The sequence below is a fragment of the Merops nubicus genome, unplaced genomic scaffold, assembly GCF_000691845.1.
Source record: "Merops nubicus isolate BGI_N331 unplaced genomic scaffold, ASM69184v1 scaffold51573, whole genome shotgun sequence".
Lineage (NCBI taxonomy): Eukaryota > Metazoa > Chordata > Aves > Coraciiformes > Meropidae > Merops > Merops nubicus.
Genome location: NW_008600618.1, coordinates 1 through 17,710, shown reverse-complemented (window position 1 = coordinate 17,710; position 17,710 = coordinate 1). Strand labels below are relative to the sequence as shown.

The window sequence follows — 17,710 nt, the reverse complement described above, 5'->3', positions numbered from 1 at the left end:
GAGAAGATTGGCCTTACCATAGCATTTTAAGAATAAAACCTGTCCATTCAGAACACACTTTTAGTGCCACGTGCCATCTTCAGCTAGGGAGGAACCTTCAAGGTAAGATACCCTACTTACGGTGGTAGTTGATACTTCTCTGCAGTTACCCCTAAGGAAAGGAAGTTTTCTTTACCCAGTGACCTTTATCTTGGAAGACACATAACAACTGCCTTTGTGAACTTACAGTAGTAACACACTTGCAAGGAAATTGTAAGAGCATAAGATCAACTTTTACAATCACACATATTCTATCAGTGAGTATGTATTATTGCTTATGTTTACTCCTCAGGCAGGTGAAGTTACCAGAATTCAACATGGGGACCTCACACCACAGTGGACTTAACCAAGAGTTTTGATTTTCAGTACGCTGTCCTTTAAGAGATGTGTTTTTATTTGAAGTGAAGATTACACATTTACAAGGATTAGTTATTTTACTTGATCCCTTTCATTTTTGGCCACTTCTTTTGTGGTTGTGATGGCAGGTTTTTATTAGAGCTAAAAAAATTGCACACATACATAAATCCCTACTTTATCCATTATGGGATTTCAAGCATTAGGAATATTAGAAGCAGGCTCCAGAACAATTTAGCATGTAGTCACAGGTTCTAGTCAAGCTTGGTTTAGTATTATTCAGAAGTGTTATTCACTCAGGGATGTTTGGTGCTATGTTTGAAGAGCTTGCAGGTCATTCTGTATTCATGAGTTGAAAATAAAACTCACAGCTGCAGTAACTCATCCTTGACTGACAATTTTAGTAAAGAGGCGATGGTTTGAAAGGAAGCAAAAGTTAAACGGTTTTATCTGGGATAATCTCTTCTTCACCATTAACAATAGTATGGAAAACTTGAGATATGCATTTACTTAGTGCTGTATTTTCTCAGTGAATCAGACAGGCTCTGTGGTCCACAGGCTTTTCAGTCTGTCACTATTCATGAACATTAGCTTTATTCAAAAAACTTCTTTTTTTGAAATCACACCTACCTATTTTTGAATAACAAAGGAAAGGTCATTCAGAATATACAAACAAATTATTCCATTTATAAGTGGAGAGCTTTCCTTTGTGAGGTACTTGAGGTATCTCTATTTCTAGTTTAAGATATCTGACATGATGGGTTAGAAGTTGGAATGTGTACTGATTGGGAGATTGAATATCACAGCTAAACACTTGTGCAAAGTACTTTGTGCCATCTGAACTGATTAAAGAGTCTCATTACTTTTAGTATGTCTGCTATGTCTTTGGTATAGTCTGCTAAACAGCTTGGACTGTCTTACTTACATATCATCTACCATTTTTTTTCCATTGTTTCAGTTCTTTGTTTCTGCACCATATTTTACATCAGACAGCAGTTCATACTACAAAATTTTTAGTGACAAAAATGGTTATAAGCATATTCATTACATCAATGGCTCTGTGGTAAGTCAAGCAAAGTGTTCTACATTTATCTACTCTAAGTCCTGAAATAATTCTACAATATTCAGTAATTTATATGTCTTGTTTCACAGGAGAATGCAATCCAAATTACAAGTGGAGAATGGGAGGCAATATACATTTTCAGAGTAACAAATGATGCAATGTAAGTATCATGAAGAAGAGAACAGCTTGTGAGTGTTGTCACCACTTAATCATTTGAACACCATTTGTTAACTCATTAGATTTTAACCAGGTGCAATTTTTGTGTCTAAATGTATCCACAAAAATTTGTGTGTAAAGGCACTGCACAGGTTTACAAAATTCATTTACTTATGGGAGACTGTTTGCTAATTGCCCTTATTTTTCTATTAATTTTTGGATACACATCTTAGAGAGACTTCTTTAGAAGTACTTAAATTTAATCGTGGTTAACTCTCATACAATTTGCAGTTACTTCTCTTTTTATGGTCTCTCATTCAGTTTACTAGGTAGATAGATAGATACAGTTTACTGAATTGGAGAAATTAGCTCATGAGAATTAAGCTAGAAATCCTGTTTACATGGTTTGTTTGTCATCTAATTAGAGTTTGAGCAAAGATTTATCAAGATGAAAGGTTTATAAGCTTAACTTACTCTTCCATCACATGCAGAAATCTCAGAAAGTCTAAGTTAACTTCCAAGACAGCTTTTCATCTTGATGCTGGTTCATAGGTCATCACTTTATGGATTATTTATTAACATATAAATGAATTTACAGTTTCTATTCAAGCAATGAATTTGAAGGCTATCCAGGAAGAAGGAATATTTACAAGTAAGTGTTATCAACATTATCTTAATGGTACTAGAGTGATAGAACGTAGCTCTGGATTTGTCAGTAAAGTAATTTAGTTTCAAGATGTTTAAAGTGTAATTTCACAAGCTATTTTGATTAAATCTCAACCTGAGATTATATTTGAGAATTGAGGAGAAATAGCATCTAAAGTTTAAGTATACTCTTGGGGAAAAAAAATTGATGAAAAGGGAAAGCTTTTATTTTTAAACTGAACTGGTCTGAAAGTACAGTGCCTATCATAGAATGTGAGGCAGACATATGTGAAGTCAGTCATAACAAAATAAATACTACTTTATTTTATGTTTCTCCTAGAATCAGTATTGGAAGTAAACCTATCATAAAACAATGCATTACTTGCAATTTAAGGAAAGAGAGATGCCAGTATTATACAGCAAGGTTCAGTGAACGTTCTAAGTATTACGCCTTGATCTGCTATGGTATGTATAACATAGAAAACATACAATCAGTTGTTCTTTCAACTTTTTCAGAGATACAGATAATATTGTTTTTCCCAGATGACAGCTAGGTGAATCATAAAAATTTTACAATAACTAGAAGAGATTCCAGAAGGAAACTTTTCCATATCCAAAAATCTTGGGAGGATATTTCAGAAAACAAAAATACGTAGTCTTTTTTTTTTTTTTTCCCCAACAACTACCTTAGGATTTTTAGAATTAAAAAAAAAAAAATTATGAAAGTCCTTCATAGCACAAAACAGATCTTAATCTGGCTTCTCAAAGTCATACCTGTTCTTGCAGGAGCAACAGCAGGCTTTAGAAACACATACCGAGTTCCAATTTGTGTGATCAAAGTTAGCTATAAGAAACTTCTATAATGTGTTTCCTTCTTGAAATTATTAAAACCTGTGTCAGCCACAAAATGTTGTATATTTACTCTCTGAGAACATTTCCAATAACTAAGAAAAATTACATTCCTCAAGATCATTGTGATCATTGAAACCAATTTTAACACAGAGGTATTAAATGAAGTCTTAGCTCTTTTGAAATAAGTTAGTTGATTTCAGTGATCAAAGATTTCGTCCATTGCTGTATTCAAACAGTGAAGTCTAAAAAAAAAAAAAAGAAAAATATACAAGGTTTTTCCTTTTGTGTATTTCATATAAAGTTTACCTTTCTTCTGTTTCTATACTGACTGGTCTGCTGAAGAGTTCCTTAGAACTTCCACTGAGCAGAGAAGCAAATGTAGCAAATAATAACACCTTTCAATCAGTCTTGCACAAAATAGTCAGTAAGGTCGTCACCATATGAAAGCCACTCACCTTCACAAATATGATGTGACATGTTCTCATAAGAATGTTCCACACTGTTAATTCTTCATTTGCCTTATGTAATCACACCTCAGGTATTATACTAGATGTCACTTCATCTGTAGGAAGGGTTTGTTAGCAGATTCAAAGTGACTTCTCTTATGTTTGCTAAGTGATGCCTGTATCTATACAAGTCTATGTACAACAAGTACCTTATGTATTTCATCCAGCAGGGATTAGTGGGTTATACAGCAAAGAAGGTTCAGATTTGTGTCACTTTTGAGCTCTTTAACACCTGTCAGTTACCAATGTTAATGTAACACACTCCATCACCAAATTCTAGCTTCAAACTATAAACTGCCTTTTTATCTTTCTTACGACAGGTCCTGGGATTCCCATTTCTACTCTTTTTGAGAACCGTGGTGATAGAGGTAGTGCAAATATCCTGCCTATTTCTGAGCAGTTGTTTTTCTCATTGATCTTCACTATGCATATCCTCTAATACAATATTTAAGACTGTGATTAAGCCTGTTGTCTTGACTGTTATTAAAATATCTAGTGTCTTTGTAGATTAATTAGTAAAATACAAGTATTAATGAACACACCAATGCCTTTATTTTCATTGCTGAGTCTGGCACTTTTATAGGATCCTAGTGGTTTTGCTGTGTACACACTATAGAGGCAATGAACACGAGCAACTCTTTGACTACCAAATATTGCATCAAACCTTGTAGAAAACATTTATGTGATTTCCAAACTATTTCTTTCGGCATTTGGGTAAGCAGAAGACTTTCTTTCATGAGGCAACCCTACCCCATGCAAAAGGCAACAGTATACTATTTAGAGTTTGTCGTTTGAGTCGTTGTACTGCACTAATTAGATTTTGGGTCAGTGATTTGTTCTTCAGCCATCAGTAGAGATGTCAGGGAAAAGCAGAAGCTCTTTCAGATGATCAGTTCAAATAAATGTTTCATACAAGGTGCAATTATTGATACAAAATGGAAACTACAGCAAGAAACATTCAGAGGTCTCGTTCCTTAAGTAGCCTGTTAGTGAGGACTGTGCTACCAGGCAAAGCAGGAATTTACTAACTGTGAAAACATTAATTGCTCTGCAGAGAGTTTTCTCTCTCTGTCCCTTTTTTTCCCTAAAAATTCTTCTCCAACTTAAAACCCTCAGTCCTGAAATGTTATGAGAACTAGCATGATACTGTAAAAAGCCTTCAGTGATTTGGCATTCCCCCTTTCTTCCCCAGTTCAGTGGAAGTGAACTGATAGTTCTAATGCTGGGGTCCTTACAGTTCAGCTCATATTGATATCGCCACTATTAACTGAGTATTGTCTGACCAGAAGACTCATAAAAACATAAGGAAGTCAAATAATGCAACATTGTTAAGCTAAATTAGTCAGTGGTGATTCACGCAGAAGTCAAGGAATTGCAACGTAACTCAAACATCTTGGGTTTTAACCACTCAAAAATATCTGCAGATGCAAAAAAAAAGACTGGTCAACATGTCCAGCGTAAATGTGCTATAAAAACCCCATCTTCTTCTAGTATTTCTTTTGCAGAAGGTTTAAATGGGTATAAAGATTTAAATACAGCTAATGCATTGATTTTTTTTTTTTTTCACATTTAATCCATTGTTATAGCTCTCTGCTTCATTAGGACCTTGTGTGTCAAGGGCCTCTACTACTTCTGTATCAAAGTATGAATTGCATGAAGTACAGCCAAGTGCCTAACTACAAGTATTTGTTTCTTGAGCCCTCTAGAGGAGAGAACAATTTCATTTAATGGATCTTCACTACCAGTTTTATGATGCCTCACTCTGCTGTACTATTATTCTTCAGGGATAAAACCAAATGAAGCTTCTCTTTGAATTTTTCATGGCCTTTTTTGGATTAATTTTCCTTAAGTCCCATGGTTTCATAATCTCTTCTGTGGTGCAAAACTATTTTTAGCAGATCCATTTTTCACCGCAGTTGGCAGCATTTTGAAAATATGTCACCTATAAATTTTAGTAAGAAGCATGCAGTTCAACTAACATACACTAGTTTGGAAGCTCCTTCCAGTATGTTTACAATTCATTTGTGGTACTGGGCAAGTTTCAGGAGTTTGGAGGGGAAGGACAGAAAAGGGTTCAGCTGAGGTGGTGATTTGCATTCCAAAATGTACATCCTATAAAAATCTAACAAACATTTGTACACTATAATACCAGTGCCTTGCTTTTACTTAGCAATGTGATCAAGCTCAGTTAGAACTGTCTGAGTTTGATTTCATTACTCGTAAAATTCACAAATATCCTTTCTATTCTAATAACACAAAATAATCTCTGTTAATTAAGAGGAATTAGTAATACATTAGGTAATAATTCAGGCATTTCTTTTACTTAGAGCTCAGAGTATTGGAAGATAATTGGGAATTGCAGTCCGCTTTGCAAGAGATCAAACTTCCAAAAGAAGAAATAAATAAACTTGAAGTGGATAGTATAAGTAAGAATGATACAGCTTATTATTATTCCCAGCATTTTAATGTTTTGCTTTCAGTTTGTTATAATAAGTATTGTCTTTCTGTGGAACAAACTGGTTAGCCTGTCAGATTGGGAAGAAGAGATCTGGTTCTGCCCTGTTTGACAAGAGCAAATTTGTGCCTCAAATAAAAAAATATCTCTGTAAAATAGTAGTTAAAATATATCTCTGCTTTACAACCAGATTTTTTTAAAATTCTTTAGTACTATTGGTAAAACATTTAAATATTATGTAAAAGTGTTATAATACAGTGGTAATAAAATGTGAAAGTGAGCACTTTATTTCTTCAAAGTTGCTCTTTGATATCTCAATATAAACAGTTACTTGCATCAGTTCTGTGATTCACAGTTGATACATTGTGTAGTTTGTGCTGATTCATTTGCACATACTATTACACTATCTGGACTATGCTTGGAGGAATAATTTTAACTATTACCAATATAATTCTTATATCTTTTCTAGCTTTATGGTACAAAATGCTTCTACCCCCACAGTTTGATAGATCCAAGAAGTACCCTCTGCTTATTCAGGTGTATGTAACTCTTCCTTTCTTTGAACATTGTTGTTTTGTCAGAAAGCATAATTTAACAAAACCTAGGACATTGTAACATTTTATGAATCAAAAGCAAAACCACTTAGTTGTGTTTTGTTTGTTGTGATTTTTTAATATATATTTCTGGAATAGAAATTCAACCCAACAGAAATCAATGAGGCTTTTAATGTTAATCTTAGCATGGAAAGGATTAGTATCTCAGAGAAAGAGAGAGGATAAAGACATGTAGGGTATTGCTTGGAGTTCTTAGCTCTGTTGCTACTTCTGTTTATCATGAGGCAGTCTGGAATTATTGATTCAGCTTTGCTAATATGAATTTATTTTTTTTTTTAAGAAACAAAGCCAAACACTCCTAACCATGTGAACTGGCTTCGATAAAATGTTCCTTCTGAAGACCATTTGACATGGATTTAATTTACTGCAGGCAGAAAAAGCAACAAAAATTACAGTAGTGCAAAAAAAAAAAAAAGAGATACAGAAAGGAATGCTCAGTGGGTGTAATAAACCTTACATAATTTTTTTATTAACCAGTGATGATCCAAAGGTCCAAGAATGCTAAGTATGTGTAAATGAAGATTAGAGTAGAAGATTAAGTCTGTCATGTCCTTGAGGTCAAACGTGTAACTTGCATTAGGCCATTCTCATGAGGAGTGTCTATCTCTGTATTGCTCCATTTTGTGGGGTGTGTTCTCCCCACAGCTCCAACAGCACATGATATTGCCTACTGAAACAAAGAAGGTCTGGGGATGGCCAAAAAGTGGAAAGAACTGTACTTTTTTCCTCCTGTTTTCTTTGTCATTGCTGACTGCATGTGGAGATCAAATGCAGAAAAGTGGAAAAGCACCAAAAAGACCCAGTACACCTAAGGAATTTGAAGAGAAGACAGAATGGAGTCTTTGAGGCATTACTCTTCCAGAGATTCCCCTTAGGATGCTCATCTGATGCTGTACACCTTAGTGTGAGCTAAAATTAATGATTTGCCTTAGGCATAAGACCTAAAACATTAAAGTAGATTTTTATATCACAAAATATCGCAAATATATGAAAATGGTAATTGAATTGTTAGTCTACAAAACACAGCCATATAGAAAAATATTTGTGGAGAAAATGTAAGAGGTACTTATAGCTATAGTTTAGTATCCAGTAAAAATTTATCAATTCATAAATATGACTTGAAAATGTATGAATTATTATCCATAGGTACGGAGGACCTTGCAGTCAGAATGTAAAGGAAACATTTAGCATTAGCTGGATAACCTATCTTGCAAGCAAAGAAGGAATTATTGTTGCTCTAGTGGATGGCAGAGGGACAGCTTATCAAGGTGACAAGATGTTACATGCAGTATATCGAAGACTGGGAGTCTATGAAGTTGAGGACCAAATCTCAGCAGTGAAGTAAGTAGAATATCTCCTTGTATAACTGTTATTTTTGCATACCTACAAGAAGTAATATGAAAAGAAAAAAATATTAAATATACTTCTCAGCCTTTCTTCTGGAGAGCTGCAGTCTTCAGGAAATAAGATGAGAAGACTTGTAGAAATAAAGTATTACTGAGGTGCTTGATGTCAGTGAAGTTTTGTGTGGTATATTAAGTCCATGTACTACTAAGTCTGTGTTTGGATCACACCACTTCAATTTTATAAGACCATCATCAGAGGCTTCAGTCCTAGGCCTAAGGAAGTACAAGCGTCAGTGGTGAAAAGTAAACCAATGTATTGTCCATTATTCTTAATTTTTCCCTGTAGGGGAAACCCACCTCAGTGACCATAACGGTTAACCAAAGAACCATAGATGTACCACAGTGATTAGCTAAAGGTCAAATGCAAAGTTTATAGCAAAACTGAATCCTAACCCAAGCCTTCTAGAGCTCTGTTAGTCATAAACTTGCCTTTCATGCTGTTTTAGAACAGTTATGAGCAACAGAAAGTGTCTGTGGCACACTGGTGTTTGTTCCCCAGCAGTTGCTTCTTTACATCAAAACTCTTAGTGTTCCAAGAGAAGATAATTCTCTAAGCAGAGGTTTTGGGAGAGAGTGAAAGCTGAGGCTTTGTAAAGAAAGGGTGCCTGTTAAGCTTATAGGTGTAGTACCACTGCTAAAGTGAGCATTTCCTCTTGACAGGACAAGAGGAAACGGCCTCAAGTTGTGCCAGAGGAGGTTTATGTTGCATATTAGGAGAAACATCTTCACAGAAAGGGCTGTCAAGCCCTGGAACAGGCTGCCCAGGGAAGTGGTGGAGTCAGCATCCCTGGAGATATTTAAAAGCTGTGTAGCTTAGGTGCTTAGGGACATGGTTTAGTGGTGGGCTTGGCAGTATTAAGTTAATGATTGGACTCGATGATCTTGAAGGTCTTTTCCAACCAAAACAATTATAGGATTCTGATTCTGTTCTATTTAAAGAAGTGTTAGTTCGAACCCCACAGATAGGAGTGCAAGGCAGGAGTAAGGAATGCCTTTGGTCTGGAATTTGGCCCATCAGGGCATAGATAGAATTCCAGTTGCAGCAATAACTTCCCTCTTTCCCCCAGTAACAGTCCTGACTCTAAGCAGCTTAGCTCGAAATTGGATGCAGCAGTCCAGGTTTCCAGCAATTTCTCTGCTTGTTTGTACACACTACCTGTATTTACAAGTGTGTGTGAGGAGGGTATCTGTTCCTTCCTCTTTCTCCCTTGTGATAATTCCTTTCCTCCTCAATGATATCAACACACCATTGTCCTTTTCAGTGATAAATGAAACAGAATAGCTGTATATTATGTCAGGTGTTTCTATTAATCTGTTATTTGATTGTCTTTCTTGAAATTTTAGCAGCAATGGTCTACTTTAAAATATCACAAGAGACAGAACTTTATTTATTACTCTGAGCCATCACTCAGACATAAAATGTCAGAGACAGAGAGAAGCTAAACTGATTCTGCAGTTGCAAAAACTGCTGAGACAGGCTGCGAAGAAATGACCTCAGACTTCACAATTGCCAGTGTTGTGTTAGCACCTAAACTAAATTTTTACTCAATTAAATGTATTGCATTCCATCTTCCTGATCTAACACATGGTCATGTTAGAGATGCATGATTCTTAGAGCAGATCCTGTACTCTAGTGGGAAATTCTTGGAAGGGCTTTTACTATAGGAGGAACCTTAGGGATGAAGACAACGATATAACAAAGCTGAATAATTTTTTGGCTTTTTTTACTTGGTCCCACCCAGACAGTATCCTGCATTTTGGGTGTTGTTAGTCACTCGTTTGTCCCAGTAAAATAAGGCTGATATGTGTCCTCAGTTGTATCTGAATCTAGTTGGTTTATCTCTCCCCCTTGATCCTTTGTGGTTTTTCGCCTTACCTTCTTTACTGCTGCTAATACAGCTCAGGAAATACAGTCTTTAGACTCTGATTCAGGATTTTTGTAGGAGACCTAATATTGATGATTCTCTTTGACCTGTTTGGTCAAAGTCTCTTTCACCATAAGCAAGGTACTCCTTTCATCCATTGCAAGCTACTTGGAGCATCAGATATTTTTCTCATTTCTTGTTATAGTAGTGGTATGTGCTCTTCACTTTTCAGGCTCATAAAAAAGAAAGCTTATAGCTCCAGGAAATCCCTGATCTCAGAGGTTGATACTGTGCCTTTTTAGGGACCAGAGTGTCAATTCATAAGTGGAGCATGTTGAGCATCTTGCAGGATAAGGTCTGAATGTTAACAGTAATCCTGAACCTTCGATATGAAAATGATAATAGCCTGTGGGAAGGTAGAGCTACGGGAAGTGAGATGTGGTTGTTAGTAGGAGTAAACATTTAGAACTTTTTTCTCTGCGTGTGTGTGACTGCATGTCAGTACATATGTATATGCACATACACATATATGCACATGTACAACATGAGTGTAATATATATGATTAATTTAGTCCAGACTAAATATTCAAGTATAGGAAAAAATATTCTAAGTGTAAGAAAAAAATAACTTTTTTGCAAAGAAACCATTTGGGCTGAGTCCTCATCCACTGGAAGAGAAGAATATTATGAACAAAGTATTAATTTCAGCAGTTTTTATTCTTTCAAAAAAATGTCTTCCTTTTCCTCTGAAATATTTATTCATTGAATAATTGATACCTTGTAAAAATCAGGCGTGCTATGTTGATTGTCAGTTTGGTCAGAATGCTGGGATATGTAGGAAAAAGTAAAGGAAAAAATTCTTTTTTGCTAATTTTTTATTATATTAGCAATTTTTTGTAATAGTGCATTTATTTCTGTGATTTTCTTTTCCACAGGAAATTTATAGAGATGGGTTTTATCGATGAGAAACGAATAGCAATATGGGGCTGGGTAAGTGGTTGATTTTTTTGTATCTATCTTTAAATAATCCTGCAGAATTTTTTTAATTCTTCCCTATATTATCCTAAATCTGTATAAAGTTTCTTCTACCAGTGTTTGATGGTGTTGCCAAAAGGGATGGTTCCTGTTGGTGCCTTTATACATGCAATTGCAGCAGTTCAGGCCCCTGAAAAGGGATCTTTGGCAGCTCTAGGGGGAATTTTAAAAAGCTTATGTCTAATACATTGTATGGATTTGAAATTAAGCAATACTGAGACATTTTAATTTGTTTTAACTTAGAGACTTACAGGCATGGTGTCAAAATTCAAGTATCATCCTTTCTGGTGAGATTAAAATAATGAGAAAGGTCCTATGAATATCTCTCACCAGAAACTGTGACCCTTGCATCATTCTGAATCACTGTATACTGGGCTGGCTTTGAAATGGTCACTAGGGATGAATGCGGGTCTGAGGGGTGTGTGACGTTGACATCTTCATCAAGACCTGGAAAAAATGGACAGTATAGGAGTCATTCCAAATAATTAGCCAGCCCATTTTTCAGTTTTGATTTTTTTTAATGTACTTTGCTTTATACCACTCCCAGAACCTTTTATAGCCAGTTGTATTGCAAGTCTTTGTTATTAAATTGTCAGATTCCACTTAGGCACTGAGAAATAGAGTAGCATACCTCAAGTACAAATTTTAGGATAGCACTGCATGCTAATAGGAGAAAAATAAATTATTGGAATAGTCAGTGTTCATCATGGATGGCTGGATCAAGAGTGCATAGTTAGAACTGGGCCTCCTACGCAGCTCCAACAGCTTCAGTGCAACAGAATTACACTATGCAGGAGAATGAGCTGTTAAGCAACACCTGAGGGTCTCATGGATTAGTGACATTAGGACTATAAGGAATGCTAAAAGGGGTTGAATGCCAGACCTGTGTTAGCTACCCTTACTCCTTCACTGTCAGCTACTCAGCAGTAACAGGCAGCATTACTAAGAAAGCTTACAGTATAAACTGGTATGTTAGCCACTCGTTAACATTTTCCAGTATTTTTCTCTTTATACTTGTTCATTTTTCTCTCATTATTATTCAGAAAGACCTTTTATTTCATTCTCTTTAACTGACTGTCTTTGCCAGGAGAATTCTTCTGATCTGTTACTGATTGGGTTTTGGTTTTTTTTTTTTCCTGTTTTTGTGTGTTTGGTTTTTTTTCGTTGGCCCAGTTTCATTGTAAGAGGATGCCCACAAACACATTATAGGATAGATCATGTGAGGTTCAGTTCCACTGTAACTACTGTAACTATAAAAGTTGCTTGAAATATAATAGTTTTGCTTATTTCCCTTAGTCTTTCATATGTTATTGATGAGGTTGATAATCTTCAGAATTCTTCATGACATACCCCATATTTTTATCCTTCCCTCCAGTCCAAAGTAAATAGCAGCCTATTATTTCCTGAACACCTAGTACAAGTATTTTGCAACCCCAGTTCCACATCATATGGACAGCCAAACCAAACGCTTTTTGTTGACAGTATATTCCTGTCTCAGCAACTAGCCTTGCACAGTTGCACAGATCTGTTCTGATATCTAGGCTTACCTACTATTTTACCTAAGTTCCAGATATGAATTTTTTGTTCCTTGCTGGATCCTAGTTTGAGAAATCAGGCAGAAAATAACAGGAAGGGTGGCAGGCAATAGGGAAGAATTACTCCAGCCTCCAGTTCTCTTCAGTAAAATTGTCCAGTCTCTCTCACAAGAAATCGTATTTGAAATAAATAATAAAAAAAAAGCTATTAAAAGCATTTGTTACTTTGTCCTCTGTGCATTCAAAGCAAAATATGTACGTTGGAACTCATTTATATGTGCTTGCTTCACAAAATAAAATTATACTTCACCAATAATTTTAAACTGACTTTTTCCCTAGTCCTATGGTGGGTACGTAACTTCTTTGGCACTTGGATCTGGAAGTGGAGTATTTAAATGTGGAATGGCTGTGGCACCTGTTTCCAGCTGGGAATATTATGGTATGGAAACTTCTTATTAATAATGACTTGGAAAGCAAGATGTAGCATTTAATGGCTTTCTGAATTAAATCATTGCAGGAAACTGGCAATATGACATTTAAAGGCATTGCAATTACCTAAAAATAAAACTCTTAAGACCTTAAGTTTATTGTTTTCCTTACTAGAAATAACTGACTGCAACTGGCAGTTTGGAACAGGCTTTGTCACACAGAAGAAAGTACACCCAAATGCACTTCTGTAACAGTATGTGTGTAAAGCCCTTCTGATGAACTGCTATACTCAGGAGTGATCTCCCTAAAAATCCTGTTAAAACATTATCACCGAATTCAGAAACAGACAAAATTACTTTTCTGCCATTAAAGGAATCATGGTGCACTTCAACTTCAGATACTCCAGGTGACCTCAGTCAGGAATCTGTATCTCTGATGACTGCAGAGTTATTTCCCAAAAGCAGTGGAAAAGAGAGGGACTCAGTTGTGTCTGATATGTTTTTTTTAATTAAATACTTTTAACTTTAGGTATGTCTCAGCCAACCTCCTTTGTTGTTGTGTTACGACATATTTTTCTCTATTTACTCTAGGCTCCAAACTGTTCAGAGGAAACACCTGAGTATACACCCAGGGCCTTACTGTGTGAATAAAGCAGGCACATACTCATATTTACTTGCAGACCTGTTAAGCTTTTGGCACAATGTATAGGAACCTTAGTGTAAAAAAGAACCATAGCATGCATGTTTTCAATGAGGAAAATGTAGCACTGTGAACACATTTACGTAGCATATGGTGTTGGATAAGTCTTGGTTACGAGAAAAAATTTTTATTAAAGGAAATTATTCCTTCCCTGACTGCTAGTACAGACATTTTTTTCTATTATGGTGTTTTGCAAATAAAGGAGAAAACATTTGTATGACACAGGAAGCATAGTTTTAATTTTTTCACTGGCATCAAGGGTTTTTTAAGACGTTTTCACTCATGATCACAAAATTATTTGCAGAATGCATGCGTAAAACATTATTTTTGCAAAAGTCCTTCAATAAAAGAAGAGTTATAAATGCTTTCAAAGAATTTAATGACGTTTTTAAGTTAAAGTGGGTTAGACCTGCACCATTGCAATATTTATCCTAAATGAATTATCAGGAAAAAGTTAAAGAATCTTGCTAAAAACACATTGTAAAATCCAAACGGGCAAATGTACCTCCACTAAGGAAGGAAGGAAGGAAACAGAAGGAAGTCATGAGTCATAGGTTTTGGCAAACAGGCCATGTTAACATTAGGATGAACTGTGATAGGGGCATATTTGAATCTCTAAGTAGTATCAGTATGTCAGAGGATGTACTGGCCCCTAGAGCTTCTAAACTCTCTCCCACTCTCTTTTAGATGCACAGATTAGAGTCTGGACCATAATCGTTTCTCTGAAGTCCTCCCACTCCCTTCCATCTTGTGTCAGAGTGAATAACAGCTGAAGAGTTATTAAGCTAGCAAGGGAAACAACATTCAGGGACAATGTATAGCTAAAAGCATTCGATCTGTGACTTTTACTAAAATTTTCAATTTATCTCCTTTTTATTCCTCAGTAATTGACAAGCCGAATCTTCCATTTAGTCATTATAATGCAATTCTGCTGACCTCTGTGGACTACTTGTAGCTAAACTGGTAGAAGAGAGTGGAGAATTTGGCTCGGAATACTGTAGAAATGCCAGCCATCCACAAAGAGTCTGTTTTATTGAAAACTTAAGCCCAATATGGTTGTTTGACATTGTGTTGACAACAGATATTGCACATTTTATGTTTTCATTGAATGATAAAGAATTTTGATAAAAGGTAGGCTACTTAGATGTTTTTTCTTTTTTTAACTTAGTTTATTACAGATTATCTTCAGGATCCTTATTTGGCTGATCTGCAAGACATAATACACAGCTTTAGCACTCAGCAGTAACATATATAAAGGATACACAACAAACTAAGGGAACATGGCTATATTGAGTCATTTTCCTTTCCTGGGAAGATTCTCATTTCTTCTTTTCAAAACAATTATTCTAATGCAATGTACCAAACTGGATAACACAGTAGACAATTCCAATTCCTGACTGATTACAGTGGCCATTACCCCTCTTATGGGAGGGAAAGATGCTAGCTCTTCTTCGTCAGAAAGCCCTGATTCTGTTAGGTTTTGTCATACAGCAGCTTAACTGCTTAATATGTGTCAGTTATTCTTTCAAGGCAAGGTCATAAAGAAAGTAATGTTCTGGTAGTGACAGCTGCTGCATCAGTTTTCCACAGATTTTCCTAACAGCTCTTAGTTAAATTATGAATACCCAGGCAGCTCAAAGATATCTGTACCTACTAATTTCTTGGTGATAGGTACTGTTCAGTTATTCACATTTGTCTTGTCCAATCTGTTAATAGCCTTTATTGTAGATAGAAAAAGGAATTGAAAAGAGACCTGAACAGCAATTGCACCACTTCTCCAGTGCAAGCCTGTATCATTTCCTGCTCCCCCTAATTGCTGCATATAACCATTCAGTAGGAAAAGGACAACATATATATCCATATTTACTGTATGTACACATACACATCCCAGGCTGAAATTCCTGCTCAGCTTCTCTTTTTAAGGTGTCAAAAACAGTCTGTGTCATCTTTCCACCATACACATTTATTGGCTCATTGAATCATTCAAACTGACTTCTGGAGCTGAACGCAATAGCATAAAGCAGTACCAGTTGATTACATTTATCCACAAAACCTTCTGTTGGTTCCACAGATGAGCATCAAACCACTATTTCTGCAAGGATGGTTTGGAGGATGTTTATTAACTGACCTTCATAGCTGATTTTTTAAAAATATGTTTAAATTTGGTGTATCATGAGGAAACCAAGGAGAACAGATAGAGTTAAAATAAATGTTTAATTTGCTATATGTCACTGGAGGCACAAAAGTATCTGTACATTCTTTATCTACAGCTTTTTTTCTTCTTTAATATCACAGCATCTATCTACACAGAACGATTTATGGGTCTTCCTGTAGAGTCCGATAATCTTGAGCACTACAAGGTGAGAAATCTCTTTCCATGTTCAGCTGCCTTAAATTTGAATCATATTTCCATGGGCAAGCAGAACTGTGAAGAAAGAACATGACCCATCAGCTCTCATAGTGGCAGTCCTGTAGCAGCTAAGCTACTACTCCAGAATTCATATCTCCATAGTTACATGTGGTTTCGTATTTGTCACTCCTAAATACGCTAAACTGAAGTATCCTCGTTTTCTCAATTGTCAAGTCAGAGACAGTTCTGCCAGTGCAAACCATTCACCTGGGAAAGAATTCACATGAGAGAGGTTAAAATGTCGATGTTGATACAGTTTTGGTGGGTAGTGTTAGCTGCAGTATGGAAACTGCTTCATGAAAATTCAGCTCTCTCATAAAATCATAAGTATATTATATGGTCAGAAGAGCTTCCCCTACCTGGGACAGGTTGCCTTTCTGCTTTTGATAGGACAGCTTCTTCTAACAACAGACATACCAGCTCTGGATACAGAGAGACCTGAATTAACACCTAAAGAAGTTAGTGGAAAGAATCCCATTAAAGATTTTGGATGATGTTCTCGGTACCTATTCTCCATCCCAACTCAAACAACAGAGATGTTCGGTACCAAACTCCCCTGATAGAGCCATCTAGGTAGTCAGGAGTTAGAGTGTTCAGGGAATGATACATGACTAGTGCTGTGTTTTTCATGAACTGGCCCTTAGAAAAGGCACAAAATATATATGGCTTCTGAATAATCCCAGATTTATAGGAAGTCACTACTGTCATTATTATGCCAGTCCAACTGTTTGATTATTGTTCTAGTAGGCAATGAAAGCCTCTCAGCGCTGTGATTGAGTGCTTTAAATTGAAACTGCTGAAGTGTGCATTTTTCCTCTCAACAGAATTCAACTGTGATGGCAAGAGCAAAGAATTTCCAAAACGTAGAGTATCTTCTCATCCATGGAACAGCAGATGGTGAGGTTTGCAAATGGTAGTACAAATACAGTCCCACTTTGTTTGAAAAACATTAAGCATCTTTCTATGACTTTGATTAGAGTCAGTACTTAGATCTTTGGTGGATTACCATATGACATAAGATGCTTACTCATTCTTAGTAATGTCAGCTGTATCGCTTGATAATTAGTGGACACAACTTAATGCACTATAACTTTGTGCTTTGTAGTATTTACACTTTTCAACAGCCAGTCTCTTTTTTGTTTTTGTTTTTTTTTTTTCTTTTTCAGATAATGTACATTTTCAGAACTCAGCACAAATTGCAAAAGCTCTGGTTAATGCACAGGTGGATTTCCAGGCAATGGTAAATAACAGATTGTTTTTCATTTTGAACACTGGTTTATAGCTTTATCAATAAGCTTATCTGACACATGGCATTGATCTTAAGAACTCTGTTCAACTGAATATGCTTCAAAATCTGAGAATTGCTAGTGCATTTGTTACTTTTCATAAAAAATTTCTTCCTCAGAGGATTTGCCTGACTGTTTTGTTTTTTTTCTTTCTTGTCCTTGGATGCTAGAAGGATTTCTTTCTTGTCAAGAGTGACACAGAGATTTTTAAAATGAGCCAGGGAAAATAATGAGAATCCAGATGAAATTACTGATAGCTACTAAAAGAGAGGAAGGTAAAGGAGCTTGCTACTGGGCCAGAACCATCACTGGTTCTCATGGATCCTATCTTGAACTGGACATAGAATCATAGAATCATAGA

The 17,710-nt window shown here is 35.9% G+C and overlaps 1 protein-coding gene across 1 annotated transcript in view; it reads left to right on the top strand.

The window, feature by feature from the left end:
- Nucleotides 1-17,303, top strand: part of FAP (fibroblast activation protein, alpha) — a gene marked incomplete at its 3' end in the record, with an annotated part of 35,918 nt that extends 18,615 nt beyond the window's left edge. Inside the window, exons 13-25 of the mRNA XM_008937723.1 lie at nucleotides 1,352-1,456; nucleotides 1,546-1,616; nucleotides 2,211-2,264; nucleotides 2,598-2,722; nucleotides 3,936-3,983; nucleotides 5,943-6,041; nucleotides 6,540-6,609; nucleotides 7,831-8,025; nucleotides 10,891-10,945; nucleotides 12,865-12,964; nucleotides 15,949-16,013; nucleotides 16,888-16,960; nucleotides 17,230-17,303. Coding sequence (XP_008935971.1) covers nucleotides 1,352-1,456; nucleotides 1,546-1,616; nucleotides 2,211-2,264; nucleotides 2,598-2,722; nucleotides 3,936-3,983; nucleotides 5,943-6,041; nucleotides 6,540-6,609; nucleotides 7,831-8,025; nucleotides 10,891-10,945; nucleotides 12,865-12,964; nucleotides 15,949-16,013; nucleotides 16,888-16,960; nucleotides 17,230-17,303 — 1,134 coding nt within the window. The remainder of the gene's footprint in view (nucleotides 1-1,351; nucleotides 1,457-1,545; nucleotides 1,617-2,210; nucleotides 2,265-2,597; nucleotides 2,723-3,935; nucleotides 3,984-5,942; nucleotides 6,042-6,539; nucleotides 6,610-7,830; nucleotides 8,026-10,890; nucleotides 10,946-12,864; nucleotides 12,965-15,948; nucleotides 16,014-16,887; nucleotides 16,961-17,229) is intronic.
- Between the last annotated feature and the right edge of the window lie 407 nt (nucleotides 17,304-17,710).